The following is a 24,915-nucleotide window of genomic DNA, read 5'->3' as shown; positions in this document are numbered from 1 at the left end:
ATGAAAGTAGGCGTCCTGCAAGTCTAAAGAGTACATCTAATCTCCTTGATGTAGGTGAGGGAAGATTTGGTGCCGGGCTAGCATCCGAAATTTCTCCTTGCGGATGAATCTGTTCAATAGTCTCAAGTTGAGTATTGGTCTGTATTCTCTGGTGGGGCCTCTTTCCTGCACCAGAAAAAAACATGAGTATATACCTTGTCCTTGATGTTGAACAGGAACGGTTTCAATGGCATTTTTTAGTAGGAGAGTGTACACCTCCTCCCGCTACAAGAGGAGATTTTTAAAGCTTTTGCCTCGTGGAGGAACTGGAGGAGGTGGGAATTTGAACCTGAGCAAATAGCTATTCTGCAAAATATTCAGAACGCACTTGTCATTTGTGATTGTCTTCCACTCTGCCTGGTGAAACAAGATTCTTCCTCCCACCGGAGTGGCTAACGGCCCAGAGGAAGCCATTGCTCATTCTTTTGGTGGAGGCTTTGATGAGGAAGCAGGCTGTCTGCTAGATCCCCTTCCTCTACCAGGTATCCTCTGTTGGAATTGTGACCTGGACTGATGTTGTAGCTGGTTAGATCACTGAGGGGTTTGAACCTTCTGTTGAAAGGAACGCCAGTCATAGGTACGGAACCTTCTTCGAAATTCTTTCCGCTTCTCTAACCCAACAGCTTTAACTGTGTCGAGCTCCGTCTTCATTTTGGACATTTCGTCATCTGCATGAGACCCAAACAGCGAGGAGCCATTAAATGGAAGATTCACAATCCTCCGTTGTGCGTCCGGGTTAAGGCCAGTGAGGCGCAACCAGGCTGAGCGCCTCGAACAGATGCCATGGGAATATCCGTGTGCAGCTAGATCAGATGAATCTGCCGCTGCACTAATCACCTGATTCGCCACCAAGCCACCTTCTTGCAGAATTTCCTGGAAGTCCTGTTGATCTTCCTTTGGTAGTTTCTCAGTGAAATGAGACAGGGAATCCCAGAGTGATCTGTCGTACCTTCCCAAGAGAGCGGACACGCTGGCCACCTTCATTACTGCAGCCGAAGTGTTACACATCCTCTTGACCAGAGAATCCATATTTTTACTGTCCTTCTCTGGAGGAACTGAAGAAGAGGACGTAGCAGAATGTGCCTTCATGGCCGATGTCACATTCACAGTGTCCGGAGGCGGGTCCAATCGTAAGAAAAGTGGATCTTGATCGGGTGCTTTGTATTTCTCAGAGATATGAGAAGGCACTGAACCCACTGCTGCAGGAGTAAGAAACGTCTGCATTACCAGTTCCAAAAAACCTGGGACTAAGAGTAGCAGAGGTTTTGCAGATGATCTATGAGGTAATGTTTCAAAGATGACAGATGTAAAGACTGTCGGAGTGGCCCTACTAATGTTCAGCTTGCTAGCACCTCTGCATAGGACTTCGTTAAAAGTTCCTATGTCGTAGATCGGAGAAACTCTGGATGGTGGCGTTGCAGAGAGGGTCGGAGAATAGTCTCTTATAGATGACCTTGTAAAAGTGGACCAAGATGATGACCTTCGTCTCGTCCTTTTCGGAGTAGGAGAGTGACAAGAACGTGATCGCTCATGAGACCATGAACGCCGGGCTGAAGGAGACCTAGCCCTCCTTGGGGTCCTGCTTCTTGTAGATACCATAGGCGGAGGTCCACCAGAGACCCTGGAAGGAGAATATGTCCTGGAGAAATCCGAACCCGGACCTCTGCGACCGGTTTCAACACCGGGGCCCTTCCAGTGCCATACACTGTGCACCCATCTTGGAGAAGAAATGACAGGAGGTGTCTTTTCACCTGCAACCGGAGATCCCTCTGGTGTAACCTGGATGATATGAATGCCTGGGGAAGATGAAGCGTCCCTTGACATCGAATGCATCCTCGACGACGTCGAGCTGCGGTGACATGCTTAAGGACTCTCACCTCCATGATGGAGTCCTCAACATCGGTCTTTCCGACGATGACTGTCCTCGGGCCGAGAATGCGTCTTAGACGTCGACGGTCTATGGTCTTTCTTCGACGTCGATTTCTTCTCTGGTGATTTAGACGCTGTCAGTCTATAAGCTCGCAGTAGCCTTCGTCACCGAACCTCTTGACCCCGACCTTTGTGAGGGTGCGGAGATGTAGACGATGACAAATGCCTCGACGTCGGCGGGTGTTTCGCCGTCGACGGAGACCGGCCATGATCAGCATACCTCGAGCCCGAAGTAGCTGGCCTCGACGTCGACTTACTTCTCGGCGACGGAGGCTCTTGCCGTCCCGACGGTGATCTGTCCCTCGACGGTGATGAATGCCTTGCTTTCTCTACGTTGATGTCGACGCCGACGGCAAATATATACTTGTTTGTCTAAACATACACATATATATGTGTTTTTATGTATGCTCCGTGATCCCGCACGTGGGCGGAGATTATTCAGTGCTTATGACTATTGATGAGTATCCCCTGGAAGAGAAGTCTAAAAACAAATTGCATGTGAGCAGGGAAAACGCCAAGATGAGATAGGCGATTAATGAAGATCTCAATGAACTGGTGTTAGAAATTGGATTTCTGGTTGGCTAAGGCTTGGGCCAAAGCCAGGCAGAAACCACCACTCTAGTCCGGGCAAGGGAGATACACACTGATGATAACCCCTGCTCACCCCCTTGGTAGCTTGGCACGAGCAGTCAGGCTTATCCCAGAGGCAATGTGTAAAGTGTTTGCGCAACACACACACACAGCAGCTACATACTAGGCACACCACAAAAGAAACTCCACACAAGGTTATATAAAAAAATAGCCCTTGTATTATCATAAACACATTAGAAACCTAATCACACATTTACAATGTGCCAACTAGCACGGGCAATATTCACAGGGGATTATATAAAGGACCAGGCCAATCGGGCCACGGTCAGAACCATCAGAATGCAGGTAAGTAAATATAAACACAACCAGTAACTACTGGTACAATACGGTACTACAGCATTATCACTGGCATAAACACCTTATGCATTCTCATTGGGCCTAAACATCATAACATGACATTTGGATTAGGCATCACATTAGCATAACCACATTATGCAACAAAACAGCAGTGCACCATAGTTACGCTGACAAGGGCCTTGCGCCCTTCTGGTACACACAGGTGCCACACCTGACCCCAGGCCAACTGGCCTTACACTGGGGCTCCAATGCCCTATGTCCAGACAGTCAGAGCTCTAAGGGGGACCTCTCAAATGACCCCCTGGCTGCTTCAGCAGCGACCACAAAGTGCGCAAATGCGCTGGGGCCTGGGATGCACTCATCCCTTCCTCATCCACAAAGAATCTGACCCCCAAAACGTTGCAGCTGCCCGCACTCTCGCAAGCCAGCTGTGGGAATGCACACAAAGGACTGGCACTCACTGTGCCTACTGAGCCCCACTGGGACTCTAGGACCACATCACTCCCACGTGGCAGCTGTTCACGGCGGTACAGCTGTGCAGACAAAAAGAAGCACTGGCACTTCTGTTCCTGGGGAGCCCCACTGGGACTCCATCTCAAGATTACACCCACATTGCAGCTGCCCACTGTCAGGCGGGGCAGCTGGGAATACAGCGTGGACACCCCTGGTGTCCTCAGGGCGACCGCAGGGGGAGGCGGGCACCGACAATGTGCCCCGACGTACCCCCAACCACCAGTAAATCACTGAGCCCCACTCGCCGGGCTCTCTCTTTCATCCCTGGCGGTGTCCTGGCTCCTTCCGGTTTCGCTGCTGGCTCCCAGCCGACTTCGAGAAGCCCCCTTCCCTTCACTGGGGCTCCTCCACGAAACACCGCGGCTTTCTCTTCGAGGAGGCGGGGACAGGCACCGACAATGTGCCTCGGGCCCCCTCCGCCACAGGACTTCTCCTCACCTTAGCTGATGCCACGGGGCTCTCCCTCTGGCATGGGAGGCCCGCCTTTCCCGCACTCGAGTTTCAGCCCCAGAAGGGCGCGTAGCTCCACCCCCGGTCAGGCGGCTTCTTCCTGGTCACCGCGGGCAGCGTAGCGGCCCGTTTCGGCAATCTCCTTCATTCCGCGATAATACAGGGTGGGCTCCTGCTTTTCCACACAGGGGGATCCCCATGCCGGGGGTCCCCTCCAGGGCCACACAGCAGCAGAGGGGGCACCCGCTTCTTTTAAAACAACATAAAAGCAGGGTGGGCTCCCGCTAAGAGCAGACGAACAGCGGGGTGGGCACCTGCCATAAATAAACAAATGTGAGGTGGGCTCCCGCACAAGTAAACAGTGCAGGGAGAATCCCACGTGCTGGGATTCCCTCGGGGCACGTCACAGCCCTGCGCTGCCAGAACCCATACTCCTCCTCAGCTGCAATCAGCATATAGTGCTCGCGAGGCGCTAGAAAGGTCTTTGCAGTCCAAGGGGGCAACGCTGGGTCCAGGCAGGCCAGCACACAGGGCCCTAGAGCAGGGAGGCAGTCCTTCGTGGGGAATCCTCCTGGAGACCAGCAGCATCACCAGGCCCCACCAAGTCAGGAACAGCACAACCATCAACATGGGGTCACAGCCCCTACATTTATACTCAGTTTTCCTTTGTCTGCAAACCACAGGGCTTGGGGGAACCAGTCCCAACTGGTTCTGGTTTTTTTTTTTGAGCACTTTACTTACAGTGCTCACACCCTCCTTTCAGAGAGGGGGCTCTGCCATCAGACACACCACAGGGGGGCGGAGCCAGCATTGTACAGGCGAGGCACAGACCTATTCAGGGACCAAGGATTTCTCCTGCCACTACTCCAAATTCAGATGTCCCTAATCAGTCTAGCACTGACTCTCCATGCCCCTCCTGGAGCAACGCACACCTCATCAGCCCCTGTCACTCAAAAGCCAGACGTGCAATTCACATCAGGCAGGCAGACACATAGCACACAGAAATGCCAACTTCTAAAAGTGGCATTTCTAAAATAGTTATAAAAAATCTGCGCACACCATTGCGTAGGATTTAGTATCAATATTCGAAACATACCAAACTCGACCACTCTGCGCCTCCCATATCAGTAATTACCCCTGAAACACTTATCAGGTAATCCCCAATGCATTCCTATTCGAGGGCAGCCCCACAGTAGTGAGAAACCAAAATGGCTGTTTTTCACTACCAGGACATGTCACACACTTGATGTACATGTCCTATCTTTTACCTATAATGCACCCTGCCCTTAGGGCTAGCTAGGGCCTACCTTAGGGGTGACTGGCATGTAGTAAAAGGGGGGCCACGGACCTGGCACACACTTTGGGTGCCACGCCACAGCGGCCTGAGATAGGTTTGAAAGGCTACTTTGGTGGGTGGTGCAATCAGCGCAGCAAGCCCACCAGTAGCATTTAATTTACCAGCCCTCGGTATATGAGATATCAATTTACAAGGGACTGACAGGTAAATTAAATAGGACAAACAGGTTTAGACCAATCTTACCATATTTATCACAGAGAGCACACACACTTTACACTGGACAGCAGTGCTAAAATGCCCAGAGGCCTAAAACCACCAACGGATGTATGATGTAACAACGCGTACCATTACCACGCGGTATGTTACATCGCGGTTTTAACAATGCAAGTCGTTACATCGACTTGCGTTGGAGGGCGCTGGACATAGGAATAGTGTGAATTACTATTCCAACTCCAGTCTACGTACAGTAGGGAAGGTGTTGGAAAGTAATTCACACTATTCCTTATCCTACAGCGCCCTCCAGTGCAAGTCGGTGTAACGACTTGCGTTGTTAAAACCACGATGTAACCATACCGCGTTGTAATGGTTGCGTGGTAAAGGATGTTTCCCCCACCAACACCATGTCAGAAAAAATGCTAGGAGAAAGGCAAAATGTTTAGGGATGATCCTACAAAAAAGGCCAAGTCCAACAACTGGGATTCTGGATCTCTTGAATTATGTAGTACTATCAGACAACCCAACTCAGATTTCTGGTTGAGTGTAGAAGATCAGTCAGAGAAACACTGGTGCTTCAAGGACCAGAAGGTGGCTGGCTCAACATATGCAAAGTGCGTTGACCTGACAAAAAATACAGGCTCTATTTCTCTTGGATGACAACGCCTTTGAGAGCATGTGTAGGAGGCTGACTTAGTATATGGTGCACACTTCTTTGAGAGAAGCACCTTGCACTAATCCAGACAATCACTACGGTGATTTCAGTGGTCTAAGACAACCTTAGAAAGCTCTCTAAATAGTAGGTGTGGAGAGCAGCCTTCAGGTTTATCCAGAAAGAGTGTTAAGCAAGATTTGTCAGATCTAATCATGTACTATAGGTTAAATGAAAAAAGAGTGTAGTTCTATTTATTACACAACACTCACATTGGTATATTTCCTACATAGACACAAATACAAATAATACGTCAATTGCAACTAGGTAAGTAAGCACAATACACAATGGTCTCCAGGGGGAGATCAAACCATATACTAAAAAAGTGGAATGCGAACTCCGAACAAAGTCGGGACTTGGACCAGTCAGAAGAGATGGGACCCAAGAAACCACCCAAGGTAAGTACCAAAAACGGCTGTGTTCAGAGTGGACACACAGCCGCGTACTCAATAGAAGTCAATGGGAAAGTCACGGTTGCAGTTTTGAAGAAGAAGTAACCTTCCCATTGCACCCAGAAGAAACCCTGTGGAAGACAGAAGGTTGGAGAGTCACCCCATCCCTGGATACCCCAGGAACCAGGATACCTACACCAGGGAAGCCTGGTGTAAAGTGACGTCAGAAACCGCCATAGACCAAAATGGAGGTATGCAGCAAAGATGCCGCTGGCGAACACTGTGCAAGAGTCCAGTGGAATCCAAGGGTGGATTTTTGAAGAGAAGAACCTGTAAGCAGAGGAGACAGAGTCTACGCCGCTCGGAGGTGACCAGGAGACACAGAAGAGCAATGCCCGCCGATGATGGACCGTTCAAAGGAGTTGACGGTGACCTTGTTGCAGCAGCTGTGAGGAGCAGGGGCCACTTAGGAAGACCAGGAACTGTGCACGAGCTGTCCCAGATCGAACGTCAAGAACTAGGGGATCGGTGTCTGGCAGGAGCACCAACAAGCCTTGGCCGCTGCAACAGGTGTGGAAAGCAAAGAAGGAGCAACGTTGGGACCAGCAAGGTCCAAGGGACTCATTACCAGTAGGAGAGTCAGAGCAGGCCCCAAGCAAGAAGAAGAGGCCACTGAAGCGGGAAAGGCCCTCAGTAGGACCCACAGGCCGGAGTCACAGGAGTCGCAAGAGGACTTCGAGCAGCTCACCAAGAAGGTAGGCCCACGGTGCATAGAATGCAGTGAAGATGCTGTACTTGGCAGTGTTAGAAATGGGGATCTCTAGTTGGCAGTGGTTGGCGCCAATGTCCAAATAGGGATCCTTCTTCCTAAGTCAGAGTAAGGGGGCTACACCCTCTGATAACCCCTGCTCAACCTTGTGGTAACGTAGTACGAGCAGACAGGCCTATCTCAGAGGCAGTGTGTGAAGCATTTATGACATACACAATAACGCAGTGAAGACCATACAAAGGGACACCACACCAGTAGTTATCAAAAAATAGGTATCTTTATATAGGCTTAAAACACGGCTCCGAAACGATCAAGGTGCCACAATACACGTAAATCTAGAGTAGCAATCAAAAGCGACCCGGCGATGCTCAATGCACCTGAAGTTGAAGGGTGCACGGCACGCAGCTTTGTGAGGAAGCCGCGATAATGACAGGCGGACTCGCAGTGGCCACAGCCCCCAGCTGCGGCGGTCTGCGGCGTGCGTTCCCGATGATCCTGGGACGGTGATAAAAGGCGGGCACTCAGCGGCACAGCTCCTCGGCTGATGGGTAAAGTCTAATGTCCCTGAGACTTCAGCAGGAGGCAAGCTCAAATCAGGCCCTTGGGTAGTTGCTTCAGCAAGATAGATAGAAGTTTCAAAGTCCTTTCCCTCTGGTTACACGAACAGAGGTTTGTCTTGACATCCAGAAGAAACACACCGTGTAGGGGTTTTAGCACAGATATTTATACCCCAAAAGTCTTTGTTTTCAAATGACACAAGTCACTGAACCCAGCCAGAACCAGTTTGGGGACGTCCTGGAGCACTTTATTTACGAGGCGACATCCTGCCTTTCAGGAAGAGGGGGTCTACCATCAGACGCACAGTAGGAGGTGGAGCCATCATTCACCTTGTCAGGCACAGCCCGGCTCAGATCAAAGGGTCACCCTTCCCTATACTCCAACTGCAGATCTCTCTGTTCATTCCAGGTCAGGCTCACCCTGCCTTGTTCCTCCAAAACCAATACACATAACAGCAGAGCATACGGGAAGACTTAGGCAAGAAAATACCCACTTCTCAAAAGTAGTCCTCCCACGCACAAAATATAAAAATAATCCCCACCAAAAGACGCACTCTAATATTCTGAGCTCAGGCATATCAAATTCGATTCTTCAAACATGTTCCCTGGGTCAGCTAGGGTTAGGGGAATACCAATTCAGACAATCATTTTACACTAGGGAGCATTCGCGCTGTGGCACTGAATGGCAGTGGCACAGCGCCCAGAGCAACTAACACCAGCAAACACACAGGAGGAAAAAATGAAAGATGGAAGGGAGACCCACGCCAATGGTGCCAGGTCTAACAGGCAGGAAGAGATGCTGTAGACTGAAGCTTCTTGTAGCCCTAGGATCTTTGAAGTGCAGAGCCAAACAGCCTTGGCAATGGCAAGTTGACGCGGTGCACAGGGGTTTGGTTTCGGCGGTTCTGTTGAGGAATGCTGGCCTCAAAATTGTAGAGAGGACAGGCCCTGTCTCAAGGGAGTTGCTGAACTACTATCTGTGTTACTGAACCTTTTGAAGTTTGTAGGACGTCAGGAGCAGCGGACCGGTCAGCTTTGTTGCGGTACCTACAGATGCTGGCAAGAGACTCCTTCACTCCAAGGGAAATTACTTCGGTGTCCTTGATGCCCACAGGTCTATTGAAGATCCTGGAAGAAGCACAGACAGACGACAAAAAAGTCCTGTAGAACAGCGAGACCAGGAGCTGCATGAGCGTTCCATGATGCAGTCTCGATTCCAGGCCAAGGCCAGGGATCCAGACAGTTGAGGAGTGACGTGGTTTCAGGCTTGAGTCATGTCCCACGACTAATCTGAGGACCCACCCATAGTTAAGCCCTTTTATACCTTAAGAAAGGGGTGAGGATGCCTCCGGGGTCTCTCCCATAGGAGGGGCTGGACAGAGGAAAGGATACTCCATTGTCCTTTGTCAAGTTTCATGCCAGAGCTGGAACCAAGGGCTCCCAGAACTGGATCTAACTAAAGTATGCAATGAGGGGACCACATTTGCCCTTCAAAGCAGTCTGGTGGTGCTGGTAAGCACCCCTCCCCCCCAGCTCCACTCCAGCCCAATACACAAAGTCCTGCCTGGGAGGTGGTCACACCTCCCTGTGACAGGAAACGTATTGTTCTACCTTCCCCTGCTCAAGCTCAGCTCAGCAGCAGGAGGGCAGACGCATGTCTAGGGTCGGCAGCAGCACTATTGCTGGCAGACCCTGGTAGGCTGTTACCAGGAGTACTGGGGGCTTCCCCGAAGGAGCTCCCAAGTGCAAACAATCATACCGCCAACATCGGTAACAGTGTTGGGGAATGATTCTAACATGTTTGATACCAAACATGCCCAGGTTCGGCGCAGCCACTATATAGTTAGCCATCGCGTACTGACGGATGGCCACTATGTGTATCAAAATGGCTGACCACACTTACAAAGCATGGGGAATCGACTCCAGGGTTTGTTGGGGTGTCCTGCTCATGCAGTCACAGTTTGACTGGTCTCTCCTGGGTGGGATAGTACATGGTGCAGCCCATGGAAGTCCCCTAGTGTACCTATGCCCCGAGTACCTCAGTACCATATACTAGGGACTTGGAGGTACACCAGTGGACAATTGTGGAGGTGCAGAAGTACTTCCATACCAAATTTAAGGAGGAAGCACAGTGACTGGGGTCCTGATTAGCAGGATCACAGTCATACTAGTGAAAAACACACTGACAATGAAGAAAAATATGAAATAATTTGGGAAGGAAAAAAAGGAAGGTGTGTGGATGTGAGAGGAACACCTGAACAAGTTGTGTTTCACAATGGAGCGTCATATTTGAATTACAATAAATACCTGTCCTGAAGAGGTGCCTCAACAAAAGCTAAGAGGAGAATCCTCAAGACAGAGAGTCTGATTCATAAACTGCACTTTGTAGTACATGTTTAGTACAACAAACGATACCACAAATTGCAATACACAAACTGTGTGAAGTTTTACACCTCTGCAATGTCTATACTTATGCATGAAGAGCTTTTGGCCCTGACTTTAGAGTGTCCGCACACGTAAGTAAAGGTTTTACCAGTAAATATGGGAAGGACACATGAGAGTGGTAGGAAAAATGGGGAAGAATTACTCCAAATGGCGATGGGATCATGGAGGAGTAAGATTGGTTTAGGGAAGGTCAGGATGGGGATTAGAGAGAGACATCACCACCCACATGAGAGTAAGCCAATTGCTTCACTCTGGGGCTAGAAACACGTATCTCATACTTTTGTTGCATGTTTACACTTTGAGTTTGTGGATATTGAATGTAGTAAAGTTACTCTAAAATGTAAACTTACTCAAAAGTGTAAGTTAGCTTTGTGAATCAGGCGCGGAGTGGCTATGTTATAAACATCTCACAACAGTGAAGCACATTTGTGGGGAGAGCTTGTTCGCAGGGTGGCTATGTTTTAAACATCTCACAACAGTGAAGCAAATTTGGGGGGGAGAACTGCAGGAGCAGAGTAGCCACCCCCCAAAAGAAGTGCTTGAGTCCCACGCTAGGTTGGCTGGGACTTCAAAAAGATAACCCCCCAAAAGGTTTGCCTTGTTTCAAAGCCTTCTTCTGCTGTTGTTCTTCAGCGCCTGAACAATGCGTCCTGTGGGGGCAAAGAGAATGGCTGCACCCAGTTGTGGCCTAAAAGTGGTTAATATGAGTTTTCATATTCAGAGAAATCCTCTAGGGGTACCTTACGTCCTGCGTTTGGGGTGCTGTGTCACAAACAATGGAGATGGAATAGGAGGTACTACACCACCCGGTTTTATTTTTTCTATCTATGAAGATATCTGATATGGGAAAACATCTTATGCAATGTTGGGATAACTGTCTTATGAATTGTACAACCTCAATGAAGTCCTGAGGGACGAAACACGTTGTCTCGGCTGATTGGCATTTATTTGATAAAAAGAATCAATAAAGTTGGATTTGAACACATATGCAAGACTCCCAAAAAACTGATTTCAATTGAACTAACTCCATTGGATATTTAAGAAACTGGAACTTTTCCAGTGCTCAAATTGAGTGATACTTGTGTGACTTTGCACCCTCCTTTTTCAACTGTTGTACTAATGTTGAAATTGAGTGTGGCTCCTAAGCAGCGGGGTTATGAAAAGTTGAGCGGAACAGTCTAGCGCCAGGACACCTACTTGGTAATCGCACGCTTTATAAAACACTATAACATAACATAACATATATAACAGAATAATAATACACTAGTGCGACAACAGATAGTCCACAATGCTGATGTTAAGTTTCTTACTTGGCATTTGCAAAGCTCCGGACCAGTACTATTTCATTTTCTAGATCTGCTATTTACTTCGGTTGCAGGTTTGAAGAAGAAGTAACCTTCCCATTGCACCCAGAAGAAACCCTGTGGAAGACAGAAGGTTGGAGAGTCACCCCATCCCTGGATACCCCAGGAACCAGGATACCTACACCAGGGAAGCCCGGTGCAAAGTGACGTCAGAAACCGCCATAGACCAAAATGGAGGACTGCAGCAAAGATGCCTCTGGTGAACACTGTGCAAGAGTCCAGTGGAATCCAAGGGTGGATTTTTGAAGAGAAGAACCTGTAAGCAGAGGAGACAGAGTCTATGCCGCTCGGAGGTGACCAGGAGGCACAGAAGAGCAGTGCCCGCCGATGACGGACCGTTCAAAGGAGTTGACGGTGACCTTGTTGCAGCAGCTGAACCTGAAGTTGAAGGGTGCACGGCACGCAGCTTTGTGAGGAAGCCGCGATAATGACAGGCGGACTCGCAGCGGCCACAGCCCCCAGCTGCGGCGGTATGCGGCGTGCGTTCGCGATGATCCTGGGACGGTGACAAAAGGCAGGCACTCAGCTGCACAGCTCCTCAGCTGCAGCAGCCCCCAATAACGATAGCGATGATTCTAATAGCACAGACAAATGCGGGCTCTCAGCGGCAACAGCTCCTCAGCTGCAGCGGCCAACAATAGCGATAGCGATGATTCTCGTACAACAGGCAAATGCGGGCTCTAAGCAGCAACAGCTCCTCAGCTGCAGAGGCCCACAATAGCGATAGCGATGATTCTCGTAGCATAGACAGATACAGGCTCTCAGCGGCAATAGCTCCTCAGCTGCAGCGGCCCACAATAGCGATGATTCTCGTAGTACAGGCAAATGCGGGCTCTCAGCGGCAACAGCTCCTCAGCAGCAGCTGCCCACAATAGCGATAGCAATGATTTTCATAACACAGGCAATTGCGGGCTCCCAGCGCCAATAGCTCCTCAGCAGCAGCCCAAAATAGCGATAGCGATGATTCTTAGCCCGCGTTCCCCGCAGTAGACCCAGAGGTTCTGGAATTCTCGACAGAAACCTCACCTGCGTGTAGAATCCCCCTCACTGGGAATTCGGAAGGCTGATGGGTAACGTCTAATGTCCCTGAGACTTCAGCAGGAGGCAAGATCAAATCAGGCCCTTGGGTAGTTGCTTCAGCAAGATAGATAGAAGTTTCAAAGTCCTTTCCCTCTGGTTACACGAACAGAGGTTCGTCTTGACATCCAGAAGAAACACACCGTGTAGGGGTTTTAGCACAGATATGTATACCCCAAAAGTCTTTGTTTTCAAAAATCAAAGTCACTGAAGCCAGCCAGAACCAGTCTGGGGTCGTCCTGGAGCACTTTATTTACGAGGCAGTATCCTGCCTTTCAGGAAGAGGGGGTCTACCATCAGACGCATAGTGGGAGGTGGAGCCATCATTCACCTTGCCAGGCACAGCCCTGCTCACATCAAAGGGTCACCCCTCCCCATACTCCAACTGCAGATCTCTCTGTTCATTCCAGGTCGGGCTCAGCCTGCCTTGTTCCTCCAAAACCAGACAACCAATACACATAACAGCAGAGCACACGGGAAGACTTAGGCAAGAAAATACCCACTTCTCAAAAGTGGCCCTCCCACGCACAGAATATAAAAATAATCCCCACCAAAAGACGCACTCTAATATTCTGAGCTCAGGCATATCAAATTCGATTCTTCAAACATGTTCCCTGGGTCAGCAAGGGTTAGGGAAATACCAATTCAGACAATCATTTTACACTAGGGAGCATTTGCGCTGTGGCACTGAATGGCAGTGGCACAGCACCCAGAGCAACTAACACCAGCAGACACAGAGGAGAAAAAATGAAAGATGGAAGGGAGACCCACGCCAGTGGTGCCAGGTCTAACAGGCAGGAAGAAATGCTGTAGACTGAAGCTTCTTGTAGCCCTAGGATCTTTGAAGTGCAGAGCCAAACAGCCTTGGCAATGGCAAGTTGACGCGGTGCACAGGGATTTGGTTTCGGCGGTTCCGTTGAGGGATGCTGGCCTCAAAATTGTAGAGAGGACAGGCCTGGTCTTAAGGGAGTTGCTGAACTACTATCTGTATTACTGAACCTTCTGAAGTTTGTAGGACGTCAGGAGCAGCGGACCGGTCAGCTTTGTTGCGGTACCTGCAGATGCTGGCAAGTGACTCCTTCACTCCAAGGGAAATTACTTCGGTGTCCTTGATGCCCACAGGTCTATTGAAGATCCTGGAAGAAGCACAGACAGACGACAAAAAAGTATTGTAGAACAGCGAGACCAGGAGCTGCATGAGCGTTCCATGATGCAGTCTCGATTCCAGGCCAAGGCCAGGGATCCAGACAGTTGAGGAGTGACGTGGTTTCAGGTTCCACGACAAATCTGAGGACCCACCCATAGTTAAGCCCTTTTATACCTTAAGAAAGGGGTGAGGATGCCTCCGGGGTCTCTCCCATAGGAGGGGCTGGACAGAGGAAAGGATACTCCATTGTCCTTTGTCAAGTTTCGTGCCAGAGCTGGAACCAAGGGCTCCCAGAACTGGATCTAACTAAAGTATGCAATGAGGGGACCACATTGGCCCTTCAAAGCAGTCTGGTGGTGCTGGTAAGCACCCCCCCCAACTCCACTCCATCCCAATACACAAAGTCCTGCCTGGGAGGTGGTCACACCTCCCTGTGACAGGAAACTTATTGTTCTACCTTCTCCTGCTCAAGCTCAGTTCAGCAGCAGGAGGGCAGAAGCATGCCTAGGGTCGGCAGCAGCACTATTGCTGGCAGACCCTGGAAGGCTGTTACCAGGAGTACTGGGGGCTTCCCCGGAGGAGCTCCCAAGTGCAAAGAATCATACCGCCAACATCGGTAACAGTGTTGGGGAATGATTCTAACATGTTTGATACCAAACATGCCCAGGTTCGGCGCAGCCACTATATAGTTAGCCATCGCGTACTGACGGATGGCCACTATGTGTATTAAAATGGCTGACCACACTTACAAAGCATGGAGAATCGACTCCAGGGTTTGTTGGGGTGTCCTGCTCATGCAGTCACAGTTTGACTGGTCTCTCCTGGGTGGGATAGTACATGGTGCAGCCCATGGGAGACCCCTAGTGTACCTATGCCCTGAGTACCTCAGTACCATATACTAGGGACTTCCATGCCAAATTTAAGGAGGAAGCACAGTGACTGGGGTCCTGATTAGCAGGATCACAGTCATACTAGTCAAAAACACACTGACAATGAAGAAAAATATGAAATAATTTGGGAAGGAAAAAAATGAAGGGGTGTGGATGTGAGAGGAACACCTGAACAAGTTGTGTTTCACAATGGAGCATGATATTTGAATTACAATAAATAACTGTCCTGAAGAGGTGCCTCAACAAAAGCTAAGAGGAGAATCCTCAAGACAGAGGGTCTGATTCATAAACTGCACTTTGTAGTACATGTTTAGTACAACAAACGATACCACAAATTGCAATACACAAACTGTGTGAAGTTTTACACCTCTGCAATGTCTATACTTATGCATGAAGAGCTTTTCGCCCTGACTGCAGAGTGTCCGCACACGTAAGTAAAGGTTTTACCAGTAAATATGGGAAGGACACATGAGAGTGGTAGGAAAAATGGGGAAGAATTACTCCAAATGGCGATGGGATCATGGAGGAGTAAGATTGGTTTAGGGAAGGTCAGGATGGGGATTAGAGAGAGACCTCACCACCCACATGAGAGTAAGCCAATTGCTTCACTCTGGGGCTAGAAACACGAACCTCATACTTTTGTTGCATGTTTACACTTTGAGTTTGTGGATATTGAATGTAGTAAAGTTACTCTAAAATGTAAACTTACTCAAAAGTGTAAGTTAGCTTTGTGAATCAGGCGCGGAGTGGCTATGTTATAAACATCTCACAACAGTGAAGCACATTTGTGGGGAGAGCTTGTGCGCAGGGTGGCTATATTATAAACATCTCACAACAGTGAAGCACATTTGTGGGGAGAGCTTGTGCGCTGGGTGGCTATGTTTTAAACATCTCACAACAGTGAAGCAAATTTGGGGGGAGAACTGCAGGAGCAGAGTAGCCACCCCCCAAAAGAAGTGCTTGAGTCCCACGCTAGGTTGGCTGGGACTTTAAAAAGATAACCCCCCAAAAGGTTTGCCTTGTTTCAAAGCCTTCTTCTGCTGTTGTTCCTCAGCGCCTGAACAATGCATCCTGTGGGGGCAAAGAGAATGGCTGCACCCAGTTGTGGCCTGAAAGTGGTTAATATGAGTTTTCATATTCAGAGAAATCCTCTTGGGGTACCTTACGTCCTGCGTTTGGGGTGCTGTGTCACAAACAATGGAGATGGAATAGGAGGTACTACACCACCCGGTTTTATCTATGAAGATATCTGATATGGGAAAACATCTTATGCAATGTTGGGATAACTGACTCATGAATTGTACAACCTCAATGAAGTCCTGAGGGACGAAACACGTTGTCTCGGCTGATTGGCATTTATTTGATAAAAAGAATCAATAAAGTTGGATTTGAACACATATGCAAGACTGCCAAAAAACTGATTTCAATTGAACTAACTCCATTGGATATTTAAGAAACTGGAACTTTTCCAGTGCTCAAATTGAGTGATACTTGTGTGACTTTGCACCCTCCTTTTTCAACTGTTGTACTAATGTTGAAATTGAGTGTGGCTCCTAAGCAGCGGGGTTATGAAAAGTTGAGCGGAACAGTCTATATATCAGAATAATAATACTCCAGTGCGACAACAGATGGTCCACAATGCTGATGTTAAGTTTATTACTTGGCATTTGCAAAGCTCCGGTCCAGTACTATTTCCTTTTCTAAATCTGCTATTTACTTCATCTATTATCAATGTTGTGTCAATGCCCAGGACTATCCAATATCTTGAACACTGATTAGAGATAAAGCTAAAGTCTTCTTGACATTTAAGATCATCACTGAAAATTAACGGTTTCTTTCTGGTTTTAAGCGTAAGCATTGGGGTTATCTTTTAGATAGCCTGTCATCAAATGTCCATGTAACTGTTATGCATATTTATTTATTTTTTATATTTGAGTTTGTCAATTGGTTTGACGGGCAGAGTTTCGACTAACTACCACTGACTCCAAAAAAGTGGAATTAATAAAGGAATTAATAAAGTTTATGTATGAATTTGTCAGTGTAGGCCTCTTGTCCTGATATTGCATATGAGAGAACCCCCCAGAAACCCAGGAGCTGTGTGAATTTTACTGTACTTTAAAAACAAAATCAAACAGTGTCTGACTCCTTGCTGGAGCAGTCTGTGCCTCAACAAGGAGCCAGACACTGTTTTTTTAATTAGACTACGAAAAAACTCTAGCAGCATCTAACACCTTTCAGGGTCAAAAACGTGTATCTCTGTACCCTAGAGAGGAGCCTTACATCTTTGCATGTTTCAGTATTACGTATAAATGCCAACCTTACCTAATAAGATATTATGTGAAGGAAAGAGCGTGGGAAATTCAGATTTGAATATCATTCATCTAAAACATCAGATCCCCGAATTTTAGTTTTTTTTTCTAGGCAATGACATGTGCATCCCTATAAGTACATTTTGATTTCAAGTAACACATTGCATGCTCATATGGTATTCTCTCCTTTCTTGTCATACAGTGTAACATCGTCGTCAAAGGCCCGGAGATGCAGTCTGGATCTCAATCACGTTAACAGCAAACAGGCTCCTCATCGACTTTGTTGACAGCTGTCTATCAATGTACCTCTAATGGTTCCGCTGTAAAATTGATCATCCTAGTATGAGAACGTGTTCTTGGGTCATCAGAGGACACTATCTGAAGTTGAGTCTGCGATTGTCACACTTAATGCATGGCATATCTGAAGTCATTATAATTTCTCTCTGTGGTAAATCTAAGTGGTTTAGGACTACCCCTACAAGAAGACTTTCGAGACAGTAGACTTTTTTCTTTGCTCATCCTAGGATATCCCTACTCTAAAGGTTAGCCATTGTCTACGAAGGTAATTGATAACCTTTTTAAAAAAAGAAATAGTAAAGAGATGGTCAAGCCTCTGTACCATACAGTGTCAACAAATGAGTCAAATTAAATACTCACAGCTGGCATCCTTGAACAAATAACCGCTTGTACCCTCTATTGTGCCAAAAGGTATATGCCCTTCACCAACAGAACTGGAGAAGGTTATTGCTGAATCCATGAAGCCAAAGATACCAGTTGTTGTCCAGGTCCCATCAAGTAACTTTTCATCCCCACTCCAGCCTTTAACACGTTTAGAAGGAGCTGTCATCAACCAGAGTCAATCTCATCTCTAGAAGACCCCTTTCCAGGCCAAGTTTCAAACATTGAGTGGATCTGAACGCACAGAAATGTAATGTGGGGCTCTCAGCGTTCTGCACTGTCACATGTCTCCCTTGATGTGCAACTTCATCAGTTTATATCCGGAATTATCCAGCTGATACATGTAGCATGTTGTACCTGAACTCACCTTCTCTTAATTAGGTTTAGCAAATGCCAGTCCTTAGTTCATCCTCCAGCACATCTAGCATTGTTCCTTGGGACCCTAGTCTTAAAGGCTAAGCCTCCTCATGGACTCCTATCTCTCGATGGCTCAGAAGGTTGCTGTGACAGTGCTGTGACAGTAAATAATAGATTATTTAATGTACAAGTCACTTAAAAAAGTTTCAATGACTTAAAGAATACATACCAAAAATTTACCATGCACAGACATGTTTTTCTGTGGAAGACACACACATAATTCTCTCTATGTATGTGCAAGTGGGTCCTAATTAAGTCAGTCCATGTCCTAAGAAAAACGAGACCAGCAATTTGAACGACTAAAAATTATAGTAAGAAGCAAGTCCATCAATCAGACTTTACTGAGAAAAACAAAGTATCCTCAACCATTAACTTATTTCTTGAGCGGCACAAAGAATGTTTATACTACGTTTGTTTCATAAATGTTTTTTTTAATTATGGTTGTGTCACTAGAGGAAATCCATCCCTATTCCCATTCTGATGAAATTCTGCTCTGCCTATCTTCGTCCTCATCATCTTTTTGAGGGGAGCTAAAACCCTGCTGGTGTGATGCCTCATTATGAGGACCATCCTTTTTACATCCTAAAGAAGACACTCATATCCAATATCTATTCTCGTATGTGTACCTCAGTGCCACTTTACAACTGTGTAAGGTTAGGTTGAGCAAACGTTCTCAAGGTCAGTCCTGCACATGATTAAAAGATAGGAGGATAATCATAAATCTTTTAGACCAACAACATCAACATTTTTTTGCATCTTCTGCTGCCAAGAAGTCATGTGCATTCTTTGGGACTTTAAAACAAATACAGACAAAAATGAGTAAGGTGCATGGCTCTTGTTGGCAGCCAAAGGTTCAGAAAGATGTTGCCAGTTGCCACTGAGGTGCAGATATAAAAATTGTGATGCCGAGCATTCTCCTCAGGACATATAGAGAGAGTTTAACTGATAAAGAGGCAGGACTCCAGTAGCTCATCTCATCCTAAAAATGTGATTTAGAGGAGGGTGAATACACCACTGTTTCATTATGGTAGGAATACAGTTCCCTTTTCTCTGGTGGTACTAGTGTAATCTTCCATAGAAGGCAATGATGAAACTAAGGAAAAAGTGAGAATACTTATGGACCCCTTTGCCTCTCAAGAAAGGAATTTTTCATAGTTCTTTGTTTCTGGTGACAACAAAAACTAATCTTAAATATCAATCTGCAACAGTACGTTAGAATATTTCATCTATACTCCATTACCTTGGTGATACTGTGCAAATTCCTATCTTGCAGTCTATATGTTGCAGGTTGAGATCTTTGTTTTTGTATTTCACCAAATAACCTTCCAGGCAACACTTGCACTGTTATAGACATAGTTTGATTATGCCATTATAAGAGTCTTTAGAGTCCAAAATGTGGCACTCAATGCAGTTATCGAAACAGCTAACTAGTCCTGGAGACTCTTGATGTCTTTCTGGTTTAACAATGTATTAATTTCAAAACTGTATTTCCAGTACACCATACATATCCTGACACTGAGCTCCCAGGTGTAGGATCCAGAACATCCAAGCGTACATCACAAACTACATTTTTTGCTTGCGGTGAGCCTGCATAGTTAAAGTGCCACATTTTCACCAAACTAGAATGGGTAACCAAAACATTTAGGGCCCGATTCACAGAACTAACTTAAGACAAAATCCTAAACTTACTACCATTTTGGTATTCACAGAAGGCACTTACTCATTTTGGTATTCACAGAAGGCACTTTCTCATGTCGGTATTCACAGAAGTTAGGAGTCCTAACTTTAGGACTCCTAAATGCCTTCTGTGAATACCGAAAGTCTTAAAATTAGGATTTTTCTCAGTTTAGTAGTAGTATAGTTAGGACTCCTAACTTTAGGACTCCTAAATGCCTTCTGTGAATACCGAAAGTCTTAAAATTAGGATTTTTCTCAATTTAGTAGGACTACTAAATCGAGAAAAATCCTAATTTTAAGACTTTCGGTATACACAGAAGGCATTTAGGAGTCCTAAAGTTAGGAGTCCTAACTATACTACTACTAAACTGAGAAAAATCCTAATTTTAAGACTTTCGGTATTCACAGAAGGCATTTAGGAGTCCTAAAGTTAGGACTCCTAACTTCTGTGAATACCGAAATGAGTAAGTGCCTTCTGTGAATACCAAAATGAGTAAGTGCCTTCTGTGAATACCAAAATGGTAGTAATTTGAGGATTTTGTCTTAAGTTAGTTCTGTGAATCGGGCCCTTATAGCTTCCATCCAACTCACAAACAGTATTAATTCAACCTAAGACTATACACTGACCTTTTTCCATTTTATGAAGGTCTGGCTATTTGATCAATAAACATATTTCCCATGTTTCACCTCAAACCAGTTTAATAAGCGAAGTAGGTTCCAAAACCCCCAAAATCAAGAACTAGTATTGCCATAGAATGTCCACTCACAAAAACACAAGTTCAAAAAAAGTGGAAATCAGATACCTGATTCTATAAATAAACATGAGCCCACTTAATACTTTCTCCACCTATATGAACCTCAAGAGCAGAAGAATATAGGTCCCATTCACCTCAATCACAAAAAAACAAATCTCAATAGCCTCACCGCCTCATGAGTGGAAAGAGCTGTTACCCAACAATCATCTTCTAATAGGAAGCCTCTAGAAGCCCTAAGAAGGAAACTCTGGACACCACCCACCTGACTCTATATCATTAGAAGTTTAGGAGCAGAAAAATGTAGAAACCAAATCAATGCATTCTACAAAAGGACCAACAAAAATTCCAAAAGCAGATGCATTTACAAAAATAGCCCATACGTCTCAAAGCAGGAACAAATAACACCACATTAGCATCTAAGATAGAAATCCAGTAGCACAAATAGCTCAAAACATACCACCGAATTCTACAAAAAAATATGCCATAGCTCAAAAGCAGAAATGCCTGAAACAACACTTCGTTCTGCAAATATATTTTTGGAACACCAAGAGCACATAAAACCTTCACACACACTCTCAGTAGACAAGAACACGTCTGCGCACTGGAACACATGAAACCAGAGTATCTTGAACTCTCAATGCCTAACATTAGGAGCATTTCTACTGAAAGCCTGAGAGAGATCAGCTCAATCCTTTAAAAAAGGTTCTCATAAACCACCCAATCTTCTCTGGCATTCGTATTTTCAGGTAGATTCATATTCATCATGTAATCTCTCAATTTCTTACATTTTCATATATTTTTATACTTTTACCTTATTTCTCTAAATCAGTGAAGACCTAAAAGTGAAACACTTCTTGGACATAGAATATTTCGGTGTTAGGTGCTCTACTGAAGACAATGGTAGAAAACAAATAATGGCTGGTACATGACCTCTGCTCCAACATATAAAATGTTTCTCTGTTTCTTACTATGTAATTCGGAACTGTGCCTTAAGTGATTGGCATACCCTAATACCCTGCAATACCCACAGCATTCTGCCACAAATGCTGGGTCACCCAAACACTACCTTCTACCCTTGCTGCTTCACCCTCTCTTCAAAGCTAAATGCACTCAAATATGGGGATGAATTACTCCCCTTTTCTGCTGCAGGAGGTTATCTAAAGGCGATTAAAAAAAGCAACTTTCAATTTTCAGTGACTATTTGCTTTCTGTGAGGTTAACAGTCAGTACACCAATAAACCATGTATTTATTAAACATTTTAAAGTGACATACATTTCTTTATAAAATGATTAGTCTGCTGCAAGACCTTACCCTCTCTTGTTCTATTTGTAATTCTGAATGGAGATGTATGAAAAGTGACACGTGTATGGCAGCAGGAGAGTGTTTTCCTGCAGCGTTAATGGGTGTACATTCTTAACTTGCAAACCACATGGTCTGGCAAAATTAGGCTAAATGTTAACTAACAGAATATGGCCCTTCTGGATTTTATTGTGTAAACGGAACTGTGTTTGTAATGTTGCTCCCGTGGGACTCAGATGTGCCATGTCTGCAACCTAAACACACCAGTATCACATCCCACTAACCCAACATTCTGCAGAACATTTAATGGCCACGTCAGTACATACAAGGGATCTTAACCCACCACATTTCACCTGTTAGGCCAATTCTCCAGGGTTGTATGGAAATCAGAAGCAGATAGTCAATGTGTGTAACACAAAAAAATATTTTCCCAGTGTCTACCAGAGAAAAAATAGCAAGAACAGAAAATAAACACCAACATAGGGTGGGCAATGTCATAGTTATCTATTTGGGTATTTAAATCATTATTGTCCAGATCATGATGGTAGCAAGATTGTATCATGCTACGCTCAATTCTTCTATGCAAGAATACATTGTATAAGATCATATCTGTTTTTCACTTTCTAATTTGTATAGCTACCTCAAATCAATTGCAACAACCTCATTCAGTCGGCTATTTAGTTGACCAAATATGGTGTTTTAACATTTTTATATCCAATTTTGTAGCATCGGTGCACTAATACATATTCTTAGATTCTAAATATTATCGATGTATCTCTATATTCATTTGATGATTCATTTTTATTTTAAAGCTATGTCAGGGAGAATTTTTTATATGCAAGGGTAGACTTTCCAATTTCAACCTCAGGATATCAACATCATGATGGAAATCAAGATTTTAAACAAATGTGTTCATTTGTACCTCTCCAAAGGGTATATCATTTCCTACCCGTATGTACACCTTTGTTACTATTTTCCGTTTATCAACCCAGGTTTCTGTGAATCTAAGTTTATGTTCTAGATCACCTCATTGTCTCCTACATTTAACTTGTACGATTCCTATTAACACAAGTGGGATGTCAATTGATCTAATAAGTTTTCAAATTGTTTTTTTTTAGATGAGTTAGTTTGAGGTATCTTTTATCCTCATTTTGTATGGTTCCTCGGATGTTCCCTCTATCTCTCTTTTAATCTTCTTTAAATTTCATAAACCCTTGTTTGGTCAATGTCTGAAAAATATTTCCTTCCATCTAATACAAAATCCCATGACAGAGCAAAATAGACAGATCTAGAAGAATGAAAAATGCTACAGTCAACATTGATATGGAGTTTGGGACTACCAGAATCTTGGAACTAAACAAAGGGCTGTTTTTGGTGAGAAGAGTCCATGAAAAAGGAAGCAAAATGTGAGGAACAAAAGACTGCATTGTCTGCAAATCTCCCAGTGTTGCTAAAGAAAAAAAAATCACACCAGGGTCTCCTAAACAGCGGTGCAGCGGCATCCCAGTCAGAGAGCTGAAATGGCCTAGATGGTGGCCTCAAATGGTGATAGTGACGAGCACATATAGCATTCCTTAGTAAGCAATGGCCATGCTAGTGGCCATGCCATTTTTAAATAACTTCATCACACAATCATAGGCAAAGGCATATCTCAAAACCATTAGTTTATTTATTTAGCGTATAAAGCCACTTGATAAACCTCCCCACATAAACAATTTGATTGCCACCAAACTCATTATACCTGGAAGAGCAGATGGTCATAACACGACAAGATCATACTCAAACCTTCTTAGGAGCAACAACAATTTGAAAGTCTGTGCCAGTGGACTTGACAAATCAACCCACAAATTTTTCCAGGATATAGCTTCAGGAACACCTACCTTCGCAGGCCTCCTAAAGAACACCTATCAAGTAAAGCTTTTCACTGCATCTTTCAGTACACTCCAGTACCAAAGACCATGCATAACATTAAAGCTAGGCCCTGGCAATTTCCATGAAGAACTCACTACATTTCTTAACATGGTGGCTCTATTGTTGAAAAGAGAGCTCAAATCAGATCTGAAGACGGTGAATAAATGGTTCAACACAGATCTAGTAGTGTTAACTAGACAATCAACTTAGAATGCCTTGGCCATGATCTGACTTCGTAAAAGACAAATGAAGGTGAAAAAAAAACTGGAATTGATGCCAGAAAACAATGAGCTATCTAAAGAAAGCACACAACAAATGTTTACCAGAGGCAAGGAATTATACTTCTGCATTATTGAAGACTTTCTGCTAAATTACAATACCAACCCAAGCAAAAGTCAGTGATCATCCAATCACAAAAGCCTGCAGATGATGTACTGTCTTTTTTTCTGAATTGTAGACCTGATCAAGCAGAACTTTGCCACTCAAACACCGGACACACTTAGCAAATTGAGAGCTCAAACTAACACACTAGCATTTGCACAGTTCTATCCAATACCAGGGGTTGCAATTATATAAAAAGTAAGGAAATTCTAAGTTTCATCAGCCCTTGCAAATCCTGTGCCAGGTAGCTGCATTGAGGGCCAGATTAGCTCTCTTGGCCTTGCTTTGTCTGATACAATTAAGTACTCATCCAAGCACAGTGTGGTTCCCGACCATCTGAAAATATAGCAATTCACTTATTGTAAAAGTCCAATGGCAGCACAAATACCAACTGAGGCAAAGACACTAGGATGGGATGTTAACGGGACAGCTGCAATAACACAGCGCTGAATTATTAAGAACGGGATGAGGAGTCAGACTTGAGGGTAAACTAGAGCGACAAAATCAACACACATTGATGTAAGTAAGGAGATAACGTGAGCTCTTGATGAGGAGCAACCTGCAAACTTTAATAATATTAGACTTCTAGGGGACTTTTAATAATGTTGACCACCTCATCCTACGTTGACATCTCAAAAGCTACAAGTTTAATACAAGGCTACCCTGTTATAAAATAATTAATTGCTTTAAAATCAACAGCAGCAAACAAAACAGAGTTGGTTTATCCACATAGTACTATGTATGG

The 24,915-nt window shown here is 45.2% G+C and overlaps 1 protein-coding gene across 1 annotated transcript in view; it reads left to right on the top strand.

Moving 5' to 3' along the window:
* Window positions 1-19,856, top strand: part of LOC146859657 (astacin-like metalloendopeptidase) — a 564,873-nt gene extending 545,017 nt beyond the window's left edge. The window contains exon 13 of the mRNA XM_085646717.1: window positions 17,254-19,856. Within this exon, the coding sequence (XP_085502843.1) occupies window positions 17,254-17,258 (5 nt within the window). The 3' untranslated portion in view covers window positions 17,259-19,856. The remainder of the gene's footprint in view (window positions 1-17,253) is intronic.
* Window positions 19,857-24,915: the final 5,059 nt, after the last annotated feature.

This window comes from Triturus cristatus, chromosome 3_1 (genome assembly GCF_964204655.1).
Source record: "Triturus cristatus chromosome 3_1, aTriCri1.1, whole genome shotgun sequence".
Lineage (NCBI taxonomy): Eukaryota > Metazoa > Chordata > Amphibia > Caudata > Salamandridae > Triturus > Triturus cristatus.
The sequence above is the reverse complement of the archived record's forward strand: the minus strand, read 5'-3'. Positions and strand labels throughout refer to the sequence as shown.